At 41.7% G+C, this 17,005-nt stretch overlaps 3 protein-coding genes across 8 annotated transcripts; 2 read left to right on the forward strand and 1 right to left on the reverse strand.

Annotated features, from left to right (window-relative positions):
• The first annotated feature begins 8,227 nt into the window (after window positions 1-8,227).
• LOC121696938 (protein FAM237A-like) lies at window positions 8,228-9,057 on the forward strand. Its single transcript, XM_042078102.1, has 2 exons — window positions 8,228-8,615; window positions 8,789-9,057. The coding sequence occupies exons 1-2, from the start codon at window positions 8,228-8,230 to the stop codon at window positions 8,926-8,928; spliced, it is 528 nt and encodes a 175-aa protein (XP_041934036.1). The 3' UTR covers window positions 8,929-9,057.
• A 219-nt stretch (window positions 9,058-9,276) lies between these two features.
• On the forward strand, window positions 9,277-14,753 carry casp10 (caspase 10, apoptosis-related cysteine peptidase). 5 transcript variants are annotated; one of them, XM_042084550.1, is made up of 13 exons: window positions 9,277-9,540; window positions 10,015-10,298; window positions 10,661-10,766; window positions 11,567-11,702; window positions 12,482-12,585; window positions 12,708-12,747; window positions 12,835-12,884; window positions 12,986-13,019; window positions 13,103-13,168; window positions 13,283-13,347; window positions 13,443-13,563; window positions 13,884-14,370; window positions 14,546-14,753. In XM_042084550.1, the coding sequence occupies exons 2-13, from the start codon at window positions 10,018-10,020 to the stop codon at window positions 14,718-14,720; spliced, it is 1,665 nt and encodes a 554-aa protein (XP_041940484.1). In that variant the 5' UTR covers window positions 9,277-9,540; window positions 10,015-10,017; the 3' UTR covers window positions 14,721-14,753. The 5 variants fall into 5 exon arrangements, with proteins under 5 accessions (XP_041940484.1, XP_041940487.1, XP_041940485.1 ...); XM_042084553.1 differs by having other exon boundaries at window positions 13,124-13,168; XM_042084551.1 differs by having other exon boundaries at window positions 9,277-9,440.
• A 237-nt stretch (window positions 14,754-14,990) lies between these two features.
• Window positions 14,991-16,926, reverse strand: LOC121704011 (flagellum-associated coiled-coil domain-containing protein 1-like). Of its 2 annotated transcripts, XM_042084562.1 has the most exons (9): window positions 16,848-16,926; window positions 16,622-16,715; window positions 16,480-16,541; window positions 16,228-16,325; window positions 16,088-16,140; window positions 15,831-15,927; window positions 15,592-15,695; window positions 15,421-15,510; window positions 14,991-15,217 (listed from the first exon to the last, which is right to left on the reverse strand). In XM_042084562.1, coding segments are annotated over exons 1-9 (696 nt in total). In that variant the 5' UTR covers window positions 16,850-16,926; the 3' UTR covers window positions 14,991-15,121. The 2 variants fall into 2 exon arrangements, with proteins under 2 accessions (XP_041940496.1, XP_041940497.1); XM_042084563.1 differs by lacking the exon at window positions 16,088-16,140 and having other exon boundaries at window positions 15,831-15,944.
• Window positions 16,927-17,005: the final 79 nt, after the last annotated feature.

Below are 17,005 nucleotides of genomic sequence, written 5' to 3' on the forward strand. Positions count from 1 at the left end.
GTGGGTGGGGGGACTCTTCAGGTTCCGACGGACACATTTTTAACACTTCTTTTTTAATCCATTTTACGCATGAGACATAGACATTTCCGCTTTTTATCAAGGGTAAAACTAAATCAAAATAATGTTACAGCATATTACATTGTGCTACCCCTTAGGTATGTAGTGGCATTATATCACATCAACTGTACTGTACTGTACACAGAGCGATAAGTGTGACTAGTGGGTGAGGACCAGAGGCAAGGCTAAAGGGTCTGGAGCAGTCAATCAGATTCTGTCACAGGGGTCGCTGCACATAATATCCCAGTAGACTCAAAGCCAAAAAATAATGTCAGGGTTCGGCAGGAGGACCCAAGCGCAAGACTCGTTGAAGGCAGAATTTCCAGACAAACACATTTTATTGACTAAACAAACAAAATATACAATTCCGACGAGACAAGAGAGACAACCCGACAAAGGACAGAGGAACAGGGGTGTAGAAATGCACAGTCCAACCCGGGTGGGTGGAGGGGGGTCTGGAAGGCGGGACTGGAGCAAGAGGCGGGCCAACAAAGTTCAGGAAGACTGTCCATCAGGGCAGAGCAGGAAGAATCATGGCAGACTCGGGAGGGACATACAGATGGCTGGGCAGACTCGGGCAGGCTTGGCCAGGACATAGGCAGACTCAGACACGACAGACACGGACACAGGCTTAGGGGCAGGGGAAGGGATAGGAACGAAGACAGTGACAGGGACAGTAACAGGCAGGGTAATGGGAATAGTAACTGGAACCACAACAGGAACAGTAACAAGGTCAATGGTGGGCACTAAGACAGGAGCTGGAAGACAAGATGGGGACAGAGACGGGCATGGGGACAGAGATGGGCACGGTGGGCGACGTTGACTTGGGAGAATGACCCCCCTCAGGACAGGGGTAGGGTCAGACAGGGACGGACGTTCACAGAGGTCGTCGGACACTCAGACTCAGAAACATAGGCAGACAAACACTCAGGAACTGAGGCAGATAAGGGTGAAGAGGTTAAAGGAGAATTCCGGTGTGATATTGACCTAAAGTGTGTTGAAACATGATATCGAGTGTGAACGTATGTCTATAGCCCATCTCGGCTTGTCCCCTGCACTCCGAAATCTGGCGCTAGTTAGCAGATGCTACCAACAGCTTTTTCAATGGGGGTGCCTCGGGCATCGGCCTAGCCATACAAATAAATCACTGTTTTACACCATTTACGAGGCTCAACGTATCTCCACACTTCATTGGTAGACTTCCGAGGGCCCTGGCATTTAAAACGAGACATTGAGAACTTTGAAAAAGCACTGGTAGTTTACTTACAAGACGATTTATACAGACAGTATCTTCACAAAGTTTAGCGTTTGCAGCCATCTTGAATTTACTCATGATAAGTCGAGCGACGAGTAAGAATGAACAGGTATGATAAGGGATCAGATTCTAAAAATGAATTATGTGGAAATGCATGGATTCCAGTTGCTGCTACTGGAAGAAACTGGAATCCATGCATTTCCACAGGATTATTTTTGGAATCTGATCCCTTATCATACCTGTTCATTCTTACTCGTCGCTCGCTGGCGGGGTCGACTCAGGAAGAGGCGGGAGTGCAGGCGTGGTGATGGGCTTGGAGCCACGTCTCTTTCTGGAGGGAGGCTTGATGGCAAGCCTAGTTCCCCAGAATGGTGATTCCTCAGGATTAGGACTAGCTGTTTGGAGATGGAGCAGGCCCAGTCTGACCACCTGGGGGGTTGACGGGACTGGTCGACTCAGATGTAGGCTCACAAACCAGACCAAGGAAGGGATGAGCATGGCCAACAGGCCCAAAAGCAGAACTCCCCTAGGGGTCACTGGGAGAAAGGAGGGTCTGCAGGCTTCTGTCCAGATTCGAGAGCTGACCAGCTAATGTAGCCATTCCTGGAACCTCCATCATCCAGGGCTTTAATGAAATGGCCCGATTCATCAGGGAACACATGGCATGCCGGCGCTCCAAATCAGTGGATCTCACAAGTTCTGCATGCTGAGGGTGTATTCCACCTGCCTTAGTCCTCCATGTGGAAAGCAGAGTCTGCTGGCTCCATTCTTTGGTTGGTTCGTACTGTCAAGGTTCGGCAGGAGGACCCAAGCGCTAGACTCGTTGGCAGAATTTCCAGACACACACTTTATTGACTAAACAAACTTACAATTCCGACGAGACAAGAGAGACAAACTGACAAAGGACAGAGGAACAGCGGTGCAGATGCACAGTCCAACTAACAGAAAGACAGAGGACTGGACGAGACCAACAAGACAGTAATGGGGAACAGGTGAGACCAGAAACGGAGGGAAACTAATTGTTGTGACACACCAAGCCGATGGCCGACCGTCAGCAGAAAAGCAATCGGACTGATCAGTCTGCTACCGTCTCCCTGGGTCGATCAAAAAAGTGTCTCGGAACACACCGAACCGACGCCGAGCATACGTTCTGCGTATGAGCAAGATGTAATACATTTCCATAACAGCAGGCGGCAGTAAAAGATTCATAGCCGAAAAGATTGTCTAGTTACCAAGATTAATCATAAAAGGATTCGCCAAAGGAACAAAATGGCACTAGTTTCGGACAATATTGTGTACTATTTTATTGTCATTGCTTGTGTGTGATGCCAATGAAACACTCTTTTAGACATGGAATAAATAATATATTTTCGCCCATTAAACTAACTAACGTTTGCACAGTAAACGAGTGCTAGTGATGTTCGCTAGCTAGGTAGCAACTAAGGACTTTGGTTAAACTTGTATATTGTTGTAAACTAACCTGAAATAACTCAGCAACATTGTGGTAGTCTACGAGTTCTAGCAAAAATTTGTTAGGATAGTTTCAAAATGGGTTCATAACTTACATCGCTGAATGTAGGGCTAATGGTTATACTAATCCGAGATAATGTTTAGTCAAGGGCTAGCACTCCACCAATCAGATTGGTCATTGAGGCCGACTGCCACTGGCTGATTCGACATGTCAAATCGCCAAAATGAACACCGACGGCTCCTCCGACTGACGAAGGCACGGGACACACCAAACAGACTCGAGTCCCAGACCTCACCCAACTGTCCAGCGGCCGATAATCGTCTTGGTGTGTCCCGGCCTTAACAAGACAGGAAGTGTAGACCATATAGAGGGATGGGCGGAGACAAAGACACATGACAGACAGGTAAACACAGCACATGGGGAACAGCAACAAGCACATAAACACAGAACAATATACAAAATGGCCACTAGAGTGGCACAAAGGCAATCAGTCCAGGCAGGATCCTGACAAATAATGTGAAGTGAAAATGTTCTGGATGTAATCTCTACTCAGAGCACCGTCTCTGCCCTCCATAAACTAGCCTGTGTGCTCCAGTCGGGAGCTGAAGGACAGGTGAATAGCCTCCTTCCGGGTAAACAGAACAGACAGTCATGGTCAGATGGCACCCAGCCAGTATCCAATTAATCATCTCTACGTTCATCCTCTCCCCTACTTCTCTCTCCTGTCCTATCCAGTGGACCACAGGATGCCCTCACGTATAGTGGGTTATATTACCGTCAAGGAGTCTCAAACAATCAGTGAGATCATAAACACTACAAGACATGCATGTCAACAACACAAACATGTAACTTTTATTTACTATGCAAACAACAATTTTGCACAAACCTGTTGATTAAACCATGGTGTGGTGATATATTATTTACATGGAGAATAAGAGCTGACCTGGTGGGCTTGGAGTTTAGTGTGTCTGACCACCAACCCTGTGTCTCTTAATTGCGATCATAATAAATGTAGTTTTTGGAGTGAGTGTTGGTTTACATTTGTGGGTCAAACTGAACTTATGTGTGTTTTTTAACAAACTTGCCATTACCTCTGTCATTTGATGTCTCAGATGAGACTCAAGCACTTTGTAAACAGGATTGTTTCTTTGCAGCAGAGCTGTTTCATATGTCCCCGTGCAAGATCCCATGTTGATCAAAACATCCACTTTGTCCCTCACTGCACTGCATCATGTACATAAAACTGTACACTGAACATTACTTGATAATCCAATCATAAATAAACTGAATATTTTAAAACATGGCCTCAAAGTCTTCCTCATTTACCAGAGACTATCTTGAATACTACAGTTGTAGTACCAGGTAAGCTTAGATATGTGGGCCATGACTCTTTTTGATCCAGTCTGCATATTGAATATATGAGACATTTTCTTCCAGGGGATGAAAACTTCTAATGTACTAGTACTTAAAATGTAGGCACTCCTATCAAGTACTAGTATATATCAGTCAATTCCTAGCCGTAGTCTCCTCTGCACTGTAGCTTAACTGTTATTGTTGTAGCTGTAGCTTAAATGTTATTCTATTGATGTAAGTCGCTTTGGATAAAGGTGTCTGCCAAATGAATAAATGTACTTAAAGTGAGCCAAGCCACGAAGCTGCGTTTTAGAATTTCAGTACATTTGGGAACAGTCCCATGATTCTTTTCACCAAGTTTCATGTTGGCACCTCCTCAATCACTCTAGTGGCACCAAGTGGTCAACGTTGGAGGTGCGTTTATGTACATAAGTTTTTTCACCAGCTGAATGACTAAAAAAGTGCTCCACTCACCCTGACCAGTCAAATAATAATGGGCAGCCGTGGCCTACTGGTTAGCGCTTCGGACTTGGAGGGAGGGTTGCCGGTTCGAACCCCGACCAGTAGGCACGGCTGAAGTGCCCTTGAGCACTTCAGGCACCTAACCCCTCACTGCGCCGGGATTAGTGTGTGCTTCACCTCACTGTGTGTTCACTGTGTGCTGAGTGTGTTTCACTAATTCATGGATTGGGATAAATGCAGAAACCAAAAGAGTATATATAGCCTACTATATAAAGGACGTATCACAGAGTGATCAAAAAAAAAGTTTTGCAATGATTTTCTACCAGATTGGATTTTTAAGTTATAAAAAATGTTCACAGGCCACAAATTTTGTCCAATGTTCGCCCCAAAATTATTACAGATGATCTTTAGATCAAGCCTCACAATGCTGTAATGGATTTTTAATTTTCACAAACATTCACCTGCATTCTTGTGTCTGGTAATACTGTAGCCGAGACATAGACGTCTGAAGTTCGCCTACAAAAAAGCTGCCATCTTTGACATCCGGTAGGCCTATCTGGCGATTTTTCCTATGGGAAAATAACATGGGGATTTTGAATTATCGCACCTGTTAAACTCTCACAGGGATGAAAAAGTCTGAAATGCAGACGTTTTCCTGAACACACTTTTGTCCTCTGCCTTCGAGTGGATACTGTGATCTCCGGTACGTGAAGGCGGCACACTTAGATTTTTGCTACCCCAGAGCCATGGACGGATTATGAACTTTCGGGCCCCTGGGCCCAGTTGTATTACTGTAAGGGCCCCCCACTAATTGTCACATATGTGGGAAGGGGGGTTTGGGGGTCCTCCCCCAGAAAATGTTTAATTTGTATGATGTGATTTCCTGTATTCTGGTGCATTTTGGGGATGCCAATACTTTAATCAGATTCATGGCCTACATTCTGATGTGTTGATATTGAGGCAATGATTCCATGCAAAGGCTTGGGCTTCAGGGCCCCCTGACCCCTTGGGCCCCTGGGCCTGGGCCCGGTAGGCCCGTGCAGTAATCCATCCCTGCCCAGAGCTAACTTGCAATGCAACTTGCCATAGGTAGGCTAGTTAGCTTCAATTAACAACTGGATCTCCTTATATGGGCAAAGATGGCCGTTTTGGTTCTTTTTTGTAGGCGAACTTCAGAGGTCTATGGCAACTTACCATGGCAGCGTAATTGATGCGGCTGCCATGTTGGATTTTATGGAATTAAAAAAAATATATTTCCAGTTTTTACATAAGTTGCTACAGATCTTCAGACCAAGTCTCACATAGATATGGCAACAAAGCCATGGGCTTCATAAAGTGAGCTCATATCCAGGCCATCTGAAATAACACTTATTGTGCGTGCTTACATGCCTTTGCCATAATGATACCTGTTTGGTACAGAGCCAGCGAAGGGCCATGGTGGGAATAATTTTTTAGTAGTTTTAGAACTCCTTTTGCATTCCCTCACAATAGTTTTGCGTTTCCTCACAATAAGTTTTGCATTCCATCGCAATACTTTTGACTATGAAATGATTGCGAGAGAATGTGAAACTTATTGTAGGAAACACCTCAATGAAAATAAATTCCCACCATGTCACCCGCGTTTATGTCAATGGAGTTACTCTCCATTTTCTCCCAATAGTAGCCAGAATTAAATTTAAATCTCTCACTTTGGCCTATAGAACACTGACTGGATCAGCTCCATGTTATTTTAATTCAGTGATCAAGATGTACATCCCCAACCGCCCACTGCGGTCTTCTGATGAGCATCTGTTGTGCCGACCAGTCATAAACGCTAGGTCAAATTCAAGACTCTTTTCCTCAGTGGTTCCATGTTGGTGGAATGAGTTGCCCAGTGCTCTCCGTTCCTGTGATAGTTTTGGGTCTTTTAAGAGGGGTCTAAAGGCATATCTGTTCAACATGCACTTAGTTCATTAAACCTTTCTTATGCGTTTACATGGTTTGTATAATATTATTTTATTTCCATTAGGTTGTTGATTAATTTGACATTGTTGTTTATTATTGATATTCTCCTTAATGTAGTCTTACCATGTTATTACTTTTATATTATTGATTGAATGGACATTATTGTTTATTATTGCTTTTTCCCCTCATTTTCATTTTTTAGTTAATTAGGCTATTGATTGAATTGACATTGTTGTTTATTATTGCTATTCTCCTTATTATAGTCTGACCAACATTTTAATTTGTAACCCTGTTAAATGTAAGTATTATATTGTTTTGTATTTGTATGTCGCTTTGGACAAAAGCTTATCCATATCCATAACCCTAACCATGTCCCTTTGTGGACTAGTTGGGCCCCTTCATTGCTGCTTGCAGCATTTTTTACAGCATTGCAGATTTACATTCTACCACATGAAGTTTATCAGAATCCCCTGTCTTCCTGTGTAGTAGTAGGCTATACTGTAAGGGTACTAAGGGAACTCTACACAACATACAACATTTCATTCACAATTTTCCTATTGATGTGACATTTTCTGTCATGACTGAAAGACTGACAGCCTTGTGTGCCACACTTAACGATGGCCTCTCCCCACGACAGCGATTAAATTCACGATCACTGACTCGTGACATTTTGATAAAAGCACAAGACGCACGTAGAGTAGCCTACTAGCCTTTAATAACACTTTTCTGCATTGCATCTAAAACCGGAAACCTTGCCATGTTCTGCTGAGGTCAAGTGAATTCATATTTCTCTGACGTCAAATTCTTATACCAATGGCCCATTATGTAGACCCTAAAACGGCAAAAACACATATGATTAAACTGATAATGTGTCAAAAAAGAACAACATTGTATCCATCTTAGGTTTCCATTCCCATAAGCCCATGACAATGAAAGAAAAGATCACTTTTTGTTCAAACGTTCGGGGTCATTAAAATGTAATAAATGATAATAAAAAAAATGTCTTCCATAATCAATCGCGCATCATTATTAGGCCTAATGAAGCATATAGGCTACTGAATATTAAGACGAACCTTGGGTTAAGTCAACAGGTTGAATTAACAATCACTCAGGCTAGCAATTGTTACAGTGAATATGTTATATATTTTATAATTTGTCTAATGACATATGTTAGGCCTAATGTCCAGAGAAAAGCAAATACGAGTGTTCGGATGATCATCTGGCCAACCCCCTAGTTCAAGATTGACGTCGCACACTGCAGGAGAGATGGAAAACATTTTCTGTAACAGCATTAATTTCGAACCATCCTCAAGGTAAGACCGCACATTATTTCGAATAAACTTTTCATGCTTTCTAAGTAGGGTCTCTGATTTAATAGTCTGATTTCTATTCATGACCAAACATTACCCTAGGCCTATTGTGTGTGATGTGAACAATGTTTACAATATTTCATTTATAGATTTGAAATTAAATAGTATTTTGTAGGTTATTTTCTGTATCCTATATATTGTGGCATATGCTTTTCATTTAATCAATTTGAATATCAGGTATGAGTTGTGACTATATGCACGAATTCCAACACACAATAGTCCACTTGCTGTCATTTTGACATGGTTTCATGAAATAAGGACAGAAAAAATAAGAGATTAATATTTACAGTAGTCTATATATCTGTGTCATGGCAGATGGACAATTTCTTCTTCATTATTCGACTGGCCGTGGCTCTATTGGTTGGCTGCGCCTGCACAGCGCCTCTGCAAGCCCAGAGACCGGGCCAGATCGACCCTTTAACCCTGAACCGGGTCGATCCTCAGTGCTGGGACTCGTCCACTGTCCTGGTCTTAGAAATGCGCACTCCGAGGATCGCAGATAACGTTCCAGCCTTTTGGGAACTCATGGTCTTCTTGAAATCCTCTGATAAACAAAAACACGGTGATTTATTCTGGGACCTCGCACAGATATTCTGGGACATTTACGTGGATTGTGTTTTATCCAGAACCCATGGACTTGGTCGTCGCCAGTTGCCCCGGCCCCAGCAGCACATCACTACACTGCGCTCGCTGTTTACTGACCGTATGTTATTCTCTTTACATGGGATTTCTGTTGTTGTGGCGTGTGAATAGAATTTTCTAACGATTACTTGCTACACTTTATCTATGTCTGTCCAAGGATGACACTTCCAGCATAGGTTAATATCGTAGCCTATGTGTTTGTAGTGATTAAAACAACTCTGTTTTACCCCTCAGAGTCCGTCGTCCAAGATACACGAGCTAACTACTCTAAATTCCAGAGGTTCAGTCAAGGCTGGCTCAGGATCAAAATACAGGGGATTCAACCTGACCGTTCGTCTAGCAATCTCGACTATATGAAGACCTCCCGGTTATAGGCTACTCCTCAAATCAATAGATTAGGCATCTTTATGTCGTCTGTTTGTCTGTCTGTTTAATGTTAAATTATGTTGGGTTATGGGTGTCGGTGTGTAGTAGACAGTTTGGTATTGTGCTTTTTAAATTGACCATGCTTAATAGGTTTACATTCATTTGACATTGCTGTATGTTGACCTTATGGGTTATTCCTTAATAAAATGTTTTTACATTTCGAGTACAAATCTTGCTTCCTTACTTGCAGACTATAGTGTCTTCATATCTAGGCCTATTCTTGATATTAATAATAAACTTGTATGAAAACGCATATGGACAACATAGCCTCAACCCAAGTGAAGTGGGTGGAGTGACAAACTTTCGATTCCGAGCTTCCGTTCCGTTCTCCTTCCTTGTTGATCCCTGCGGTCTTCATTGAGCAATAGTTGTGACTTTTAGGCTTTTGGTTTTCGAAAGCAGTGGTGATACGTAGGCCTATGTTAGGAATGTTTTTGTTCCACTTTAGAACACCGACAAGGTAAGCAGGACAGTCATTTTTTGGTAAACCTATCGCTCCGCTTCGAAACGCGATGGCATCTGACAGTCTTCTGCAGTCTGGTTAGCAACCTTTCTGACGGGTATTTCCTTATATCTCCGTAGAGGCAGGTAGCCTACATTTAAAGACACTTATTGTCTGTTAGTAGGCCTACTATTGATTACCTTTTTTTTTGGTAATTCAAACCCAGTAGGCTAGGCTCTGGTGTTATTTGCCTGTCCATGTAAGCTGACCCCACAGCTGAGAAATATGCCTATTTCATATTTCTTATAAGCTTATCACTTGCAGCCTGTTTGCTTGCCATTATTTTCTTGTGGTTAAAATCATTTTGAGATGTGGACCACAACATGTGTCTAGCAGGAGGATGGACACTTTTTGCTTTTTGTTTCATTTTGTATTTTTCCTTGAAAGGAAAGAAGGTTTATAAATTATGTAGGCACACAGGAATGCATACCACTCCAATTAGTAGCCTATACCTAAGATATCACATCTTTTCCTGAGGATGGTAGATTTGTGTGTGCTAATTTGCCCATTCATCCTGTTGTGTTCCTCCTAGCTAATGGAGTTCCAGGAGTTGCTGCTGCAGGTGGAGCAGTCTCTCAGTAAGACTGATGCCCAGGGACTTGTGTTCCTTTCCGTTGATCTCCTTGGTCGTGAACTAAGCTCTCTGTCCTCTACCGGAGAGCTGTTCAGCTTGCTAATGGACAATGACTTCTTGTCTAGCGAGAATACTTCTTTACTCACAGAGCTGCTTCACACTTGTCATCGGCAAGATTTGATACGGCAATTGGGCCTCCGAACAGATCAGCAGCCAGGGGAAAGCCTCATTGGGCCCTACAGGTGACGGACAGTGTTTCTGTTGCATTCAATTAGGATACTTTGGCCTATGCCAGTGTTGGATTGTTAGCCTGGGTGAACCGAGGTGAACCCAGTAAACTCTTACCAAATCATTTCAGAAGTGCAGCAAACACATCTGTCTTGTAAACTTCAACATCAACGTCAAATGCAGTTGTCAGTGGGTACATTTCCAGACCGGCCTGCAGAGCAAATTCAAATTTATCTGGGCTCACCCAGTATTGGATTTATTGTTAACTCTCGAAAGTCCCATATTGGGTCACAAAACAAATCACATCTATGCCTAGAATCATTAGGATAAATAATTTGTAGTTACAAAAGTAAATTGCTGTCATTCATCCACACAGAAAGCTCCTCTTTGAACTGTCTGAAAACATCACTGAGAAAGACCTTAAAAGCATGAAGTTTTTGCTGTTCAAAACTCTACCTCGCAGCAAACTGCAAGACAAAATGGTGAGTGTCCGCCTAATTTCTTGTGAATGTTGTAGGGGTGTGGCAAAGCACAGTAGACTAGTAGTGACAACTCACTGCTTTTTGATTCAGTTAATTCTGCATTTCTTAATCGTGTCTGGGTTTGGTTCACAGAATGAAAAAGTGATTATTTTGGAAAGGAATACTTGATTGTAAGGTTGTTAACCTTAACAACAGAATGTATATGACAGTATGAAAAAACAGTATGACCCCACCCCTGTTTGATGAACATCTGAATCCAAACAGTGGGCTTTAATATGAAGTCACTTGTCTAGCCTCCATTCTTCTATGAAGGCTTACAGGGATTGTCAGAGATGAAAACTGAAAACAGTCAGAGATCAATACTCCTCCACCAGAGAAACTATTTGCCACTTTGAAGTACTGTATGTCTATGGCAACAAGCTTTTACAAATGTCTGGTGCTTGGTCTTTACATGGTTTGTGCATGCCCTTTAGCCTATTAGCCTGTTAGTTTTCAACTACAACTCCTCATTGCTTGTTGGCATTATGCCCATCAAATTAGCTGTTTTTTTGGTTGATATTTGCACATTTGTGTAAAATCATGCATAATGCTTCAACTCATTGTTTTGAAATGTTTTATTTGCCTGTATTATTTAGTAATTCAGCAAAAATAATGAATAACAGGTTACAGAAATGGTCTGATATAAATAAATGTGATTTTTACTGGAATCTGGGAAACTCATTTTTTTTGCAATGGCTTTTAGTTGCAAAATTAATTAGTCAAAGCCTGCCAATCTTTCTAATGCCAGTCTTGTTGTTCAGACTACTCTTCAACTTCTGATGGAGTTGGAGAAAGAGGATCTTTTGAGCAGCGAAAATTTGGACATTTTGAAGAAATGCCTATCATCTGTCTGCCCCATCTTGACAAAAAGAATTGACCAATTTAAAAGAGAAACTGGTGAGTATGAAGATGTTCATGATGTGTTAAGTTACTAGTGCAGTGTCCATTCTATTCCTGTAGAAAACATGTAGGTCAATTACATGCCTGCAGGTAGGCCTGCTTTAGAAATAGCATGATGGGGAAACACTTCAGCCAAAATGTCAGCCAAGCATTCAATAATGAATACTGAATATTATATTATAATATAATAAATGTGCAGTGAGCAGAATTGAAGCATGGCTGCATGTGAAATTGTTCAAAGCTAATCGAAGTGTCAGTTTATTGCACATCATTTTTTACGTTGTTTTGAATAGCCACTGCATACCGGTGTTTGTTGGTGTGTTGTTTCAAAATCTGCGGAATCATTTTATGCAAGCAAACCGCATTCAGGGAGTCTTTATTGTTAAGGTCAGACATGATAATCATCCACACATCCTGTACTCACTTAACTTTTTACCCGCGGATTCAGTTATGCCAAAGCCCCGCTTATCCTCTCTGGTAGCCTACAGTACAGTGCTGTGTGAGTGAGAGGGGGAGTGTGCTTCTTTTACTGATATTTAACAATCTATTTTATTCAAACTACGTCAAACCTGGTACTGCACTTACTCGTGCCCGTAGTAAGACACCTGCCAAGTTTGAAATCAATCGGATGAATGGTTCGGCAGATATGCGACACACAAACACACAGAGAGAAGTTCCTGTAATTTATAGATACATGTATATCAGAGCTGTTCTTGAGGTACCTGTGGACAAAGCTGGCGATTAATATATCTGGTTTCTTTTCTTTTTTTTTCCAGATCAAAGTTCAAATCAACTGCCAAATCAAATTAACATAGACCACATATTCCAAGAAACAGCAGCAGGAAAAATTAGCGTGTCAGAGATGGTAGTTGGTTCACAGGTAAAACAACATCACTTTCATCTCACATTTCATGAATGCACAAATCCCATGCATTACTGACTGATGCTGGAAGACTTGCATATGTTAATCATCACGTTTAGAGGCTCTCTTTTTTGTTTCAGGACGCATTAAGTCAGCATCCATCCAGCATTTCTTTTGACGGTAGTGACAAAGTTTCATATGTTAGTACTCTTCTAATAGGTTTTAGTTTGGACATAATTGACAATGCTAGTTCTGTTCTTGTTTCAGAGCCTCGTCCACCATCATGTTTCTGTAAAGAGCTCTCCCCTTCAACGGAGGTGGGTATAAATGATTCATTGTTAAGGCTTAAGGTTGTGCATTCGCTACAAATTCTATATTTCGAGACATTTTATGGAAGCATTTTCACTGTTGTCCTCAGGAATCTGGAATCGTAAGAAATTCTGAACATCCAGGTTGGTTGTGGTTGGTCAGGGGGCATATTTGCTCCATCTTACTTTTCTCTTTCTGCTGCACTGACTGACTAACTTTATTGTAGAGTCCTTGATTGCCCCAACAGAAGAACTAGAAAGTCTGAGTCTTAGCAGCACTGACAACAGTGAGGGTAACCGAACTCTATTAGTGGGCTATTCAACTGTTTTTGTTCTCATAACCTGCATTAATACAGTAATTTAAGACTCTGTATAACTGTCTGTGTCCAAATATGTTTTTATTTCAGTGCAGAGCTCTCATTTCTCTGTCTCTGTCCCTGTGGATCTTAAACAAAGCAGTCACAATGTCATGGTGAGACAGACTTTGCACTGAGGTTTAATGAAATAAAGTTAGGGCCTACTGCTTTAGGCCCACAAAAAGTTAAGTGTATTTGCTCCCTGTTTTAGGACCTGCCAAAATATGACATGAAGGGGGATAAAAGAGGCGTCTGCTTAATCATAAATAATCATGAGTTCTCAAAATCTGTCACGCCACTTGGTAACAGAGATGGAACCCAATTTGATGAAAGTAAGTGAAAAACACTGCAGTTGAAAACCTCCCCTAAATTTGGTATTGCACCACTTAGTTGACGTGACTAAACATGGTTATTTTTCAGATTAGTTTATTTTTACTCTTTTACTACTGTACATCGCTTAACATCAATAGCCCGCAAGTGCCTTTGCATTTGATGAGTCAGTGTTTGAAAGAAAGTATTTACTCCTTTTGGAATCATTTATGGATTAATCATCAAGGAACTGTAGTGTGAGTTCACATAAAATATTACTTACAATGTTATAGAACAGGTCTGTAATGTGTTAACTGATTATCCATATGTCTTTGTGTCTCAGCGAGGTTGAAGGAGGTGTTTGAGTGGCTGGGCTTTGAGGTAGAGGTCCGGCGGGATTGCACCAAGCACCAAATACTGTGCCTGCTGAAGGAGGTCAGCAGGAGGGATCACTCCCAGGTGGACTGCTTTGTGTGCTGCGTGCTCAGCCACGGCCTCAACGGCACCATCTACGGAGTGGATGGAAACCAGGTCAGACTTCAGCAGTTCACGGAGCTTTTCTCAGGGCACCTCTGCCCCTCCTTGAAGGAGAAGCCCAAACTCTTCTTCATCCAGGCGTGCCAGGGCCATAAAGAGCAGCAAATCGTCTTCCTCCAGACTGATGGTCCCAGGTCTCTCTCCAGTGATGCAGGAGCAAACTCCATTCCAGCTGATGCAGACTTCTTGCTAGGCATGGCAACCACACCAGAGTATGCCTCTTTCAGGGACAGAAAGGAGGGCACATGGTTCATTCAGTCTCTATGTGAAAAGCTGCAATTACTGGTGCCTGAGTAAGTATGTAAACTCAGATTTTGAGTGTGCATAAATCATTGCAAAAATTATCTGTGAAATTTCAAATTTGTAATTGTAGAGGTTTAGAAATTACGTCATAACACAGTATCCTGGATAAAGTGGAACACCCAGTGAACATCACATTACATTAATCACATCAATGTTTTTCACCAGGGGCGTTGACTTACTCACCATCCTGACAGAAGTGAACAATGATGTAAGCAAGAAAGCATATGGTATCAAAAAGCAAATGCCCCAACCAGTGTACTCACTACGGAAGAGACTCATTTTTCCCATCCCTAGCAGTCCACGGCCCTGTCGCCCAGCAAAAAAAACAATTGTATCATGAAAGAGCAGAATTATGATTTATAAAAAAAATCTTACAAAAACATATATGGTATCGACTATGAATTGTGAGTCCAGTGTTTGTTTTGATTTTGTTGTAGCTCCCTCTACAGAAACCTAGCTAAAACATGGTTTGATTTTACTAGTGCTACTTTTCCTCCCTTTACATGACACCACAGCTAAAGCTAATAACAATAACAACAACAACAACAACAACAACAACAATAATAATAATAATAATAATAATAATAAAAGAAGACAGGATAAATTGGTGTTGAGATTTCTGATACAATCTTTTATTCACGATAAGGATAGATTCAAAGTCTTTCAATGTGTGCAGTAGTACTAAAGGACGTCCATGCACTTCATCAGAGCAAACCCATATCCATACTGTGGGTCTCACAGTCACTCTAGTGCTGCGTTGGACTGAGTCAACTGCAGAGTGGTCACTCGCCTGCGGGTGAGCTCCTTCTTAGCGTCAACAGCTGAGGAGTTATGGTTCTGTAAGAAGACAGGGGAACACTTAGGAGTTATGGTTCTGTAAGAAGATGGGAACACTGTGAAGTTATGGTTCTGTAAGAAGACAGGGGAACACTGTGGAGTTATGTATCTGTAAAAAGACGCAGGAATCCTGCGTCAGAAAAGGAGAGGAACTGTTTGTTTTTTTCAGAATGAGGGACAGCTGGCAATGACTGCAGTCTTACCATTATTTCCAGCTGGTATTGGGTCTGCATGAGAGCAGTGTTCAACAAGGTGACGGATACCTCTTTTTCTGACAGCTCCTTTTCAAGTGCCTAGGCCACATCAAACATAATAATATTTTATAGCTAATATTGTTTCTAGTTGGGAAATGAATTGTACAGTTTCCATAATACCTTTATTTCAGTGCTGTAATGAGAATGTAGTTCTGCGATTTCAGCCTCAAAGGCCTTTCGTTGTTCTTCCTTTTCCGTCTCACATTGGCTCAGTTGTTTCTTTACTACAATGGAAAAGGTGACACACTGCAACAGTCTGTTCAAGCAACTGCAGTAACTGTTCTACATTTTTGTCTCTGCCAAAATATAAAAATTCAGATTCATAATAGTAGATAATATACCGTATCTCCAATACTCACAACTCATCATTTGCTCCAAGAGATCCCTCTCTTGCTCTTCTCTCCAGCTGTTCTCCTTTTTCAGCCAACTGCTGCGCATTTCTTCAACAATGCTGTCCTTAAACCCAAACAATCCTTTTGAGAATTACAGAACAACAGTTGCCTTAATTCAGAATGTCTAGAAAAGGAGTTAAGTGAATGACATCACTGACTTGTGTAAATAGCTATTTCACCGAATAATAATATAATAATAATCAACAGACTAATGGGCTCCTCACCTTGTAGGTACGAAAGGAGCTTTTCAGGAAGTCATAGTCTTTTTCCAGCAAGGCTATTGTATAGACCAAAAGGACAGTAATCAAATGCTTTGGAAACCAGAATCAGCAGAATGCAATTATGTAGTGTTCTTAGTTATTACCATAGCGTTCAGCTGCGTAACTCCTTTCATCTTCCATGTGTTGGGAGTGGAGCTCCACAATATTTTCGATCTCCTTTTTGTGTGCCTCGACCAGCTGGCTAAAACGTTGGGGTTGGAAGAGACCTTTTAGTATTTTGTTGGTTCATTCTCACATTCAATTTAATGGATAGACTGAATGGTCATAAGAAATACTAGCATCTCTTACTAATGCTAAGAGAATATGCAGAAAAATATGCAGTAGGATGCTCCTACTTCATCTCCAGCTGATGCATCTGCCTGACTCTTTCTGCCCGCCTGTCAGACTCTTCGAGCAGCTGTGAGAAGAGAAGCAAAGTTTCAAGGAAGTGCAAAAGTGTATAACAGGGAGCACGCACAGGTTAAAGAGGAGTCTCACCGCACGGCAGCTATGCTGATGGGACCTGCGCTCATCCTTCAGAAGAGCAGTCAGTTTGCCCATTTGCTCTTGCATGTCCTGAAGTACCACCTGCCTGTCAAGAAAAATCCGAGGTTAAGTCAACTGCAACAATTGTGCAGTAATGTTATGTAAGGAACAGATGAGTGTTGGAAATCGGAAAGCCATAATTTAGTGGGTTTGTTCTTTCATGAACATGAACACTCACATTTTCGCGTGGCTTTAGGGTTAGGGGGTGCTGGCAGTCCAGTTGAGATGTGTTGAAATGTGAGTTCTAAAGTGTAATGAAGTCACAATGGTCTTCTTTTGTGTCACCTGACCCTGAACTAATAATAGGCTAATAATAAAAAATAAAACATAAATGAA

This window comes from Alosa sapidissima, chromosome 2 (assembly GCF_018492685.1).
Source record: "Alosa sapidissima isolate fAloSap1 chromosome 2, fAloSap1.pri, whole genome shotgun sequence".
Classification (NCBI taxonomy): domain Eukaryota; kingdom Metazoa; phylum Chordata; class Actinopteri; order Clupeiformes; family Clupeidae; genus Alosa; species Alosa sapidissima.

What these genes read in the sequence shown, in the direction of transcription:
- LOC121696938 (XM_042078102.1), top strand. Translation starts at nt 8,228, where the DNA reads ATGGACAATTTCTTCTTCATTATTCGACTGGCCGTGGCTCTATTGGTT. An exon ending in GCGCTCGCTGTTTACTGACC is followed by an intron (nt 8,616 to 8,788) that starts GTATGTTATTCT and finishes TTTACCCCTCAG; the next exon opens with AGTCCGTCGTCCAAGATACA.
- casp10 (XM_042084550.1), top strand. Translation starts at nt 10,018, where the DNA reads ATGGAGTTCCAGGAGTTGCTGCTGCAGGTGGAGCAGTCTCTCAGTAAG. An exon ending in AAGAAATTCTGAACATCCAG is followed by an intron (nt 13,020 to 13,102) that starts GTTGGTTGTGGT and finishes ACTTTATTGTAG; the next exon opens with AGTCCTTGATTGCCCCAACA. An exon ending in TGGAACCCAATTTGATGAAA is followed by an intron (nt 13,564 to 13,883) that starts GTAAGTGAAAAA and finishes TTTGTGTCTCAG; the next exon opens with CGAGGTTGAAGGAGGTGTTT.
- LOC121704011 (XM_042084562.1), bottom strand. An exon ending in ATGCATCAGCTGGAGATGAA is followed by an intron (nt 16,326 to 16,479) that starts GTAGGAGCATCC and finishes CCAACGTTTTAG; the next exon opens with CCAGCTGGTCGAGGCACACA. An exon ending in ATTACAGCACTGAAATAAAG is followed by an intron (nt 15,511 to 15,591) that starts GTATTATGGAAA and finishes GATGTGGCCTAG; the next exon opens with GCACTTGAAAAGGAGCTGTC.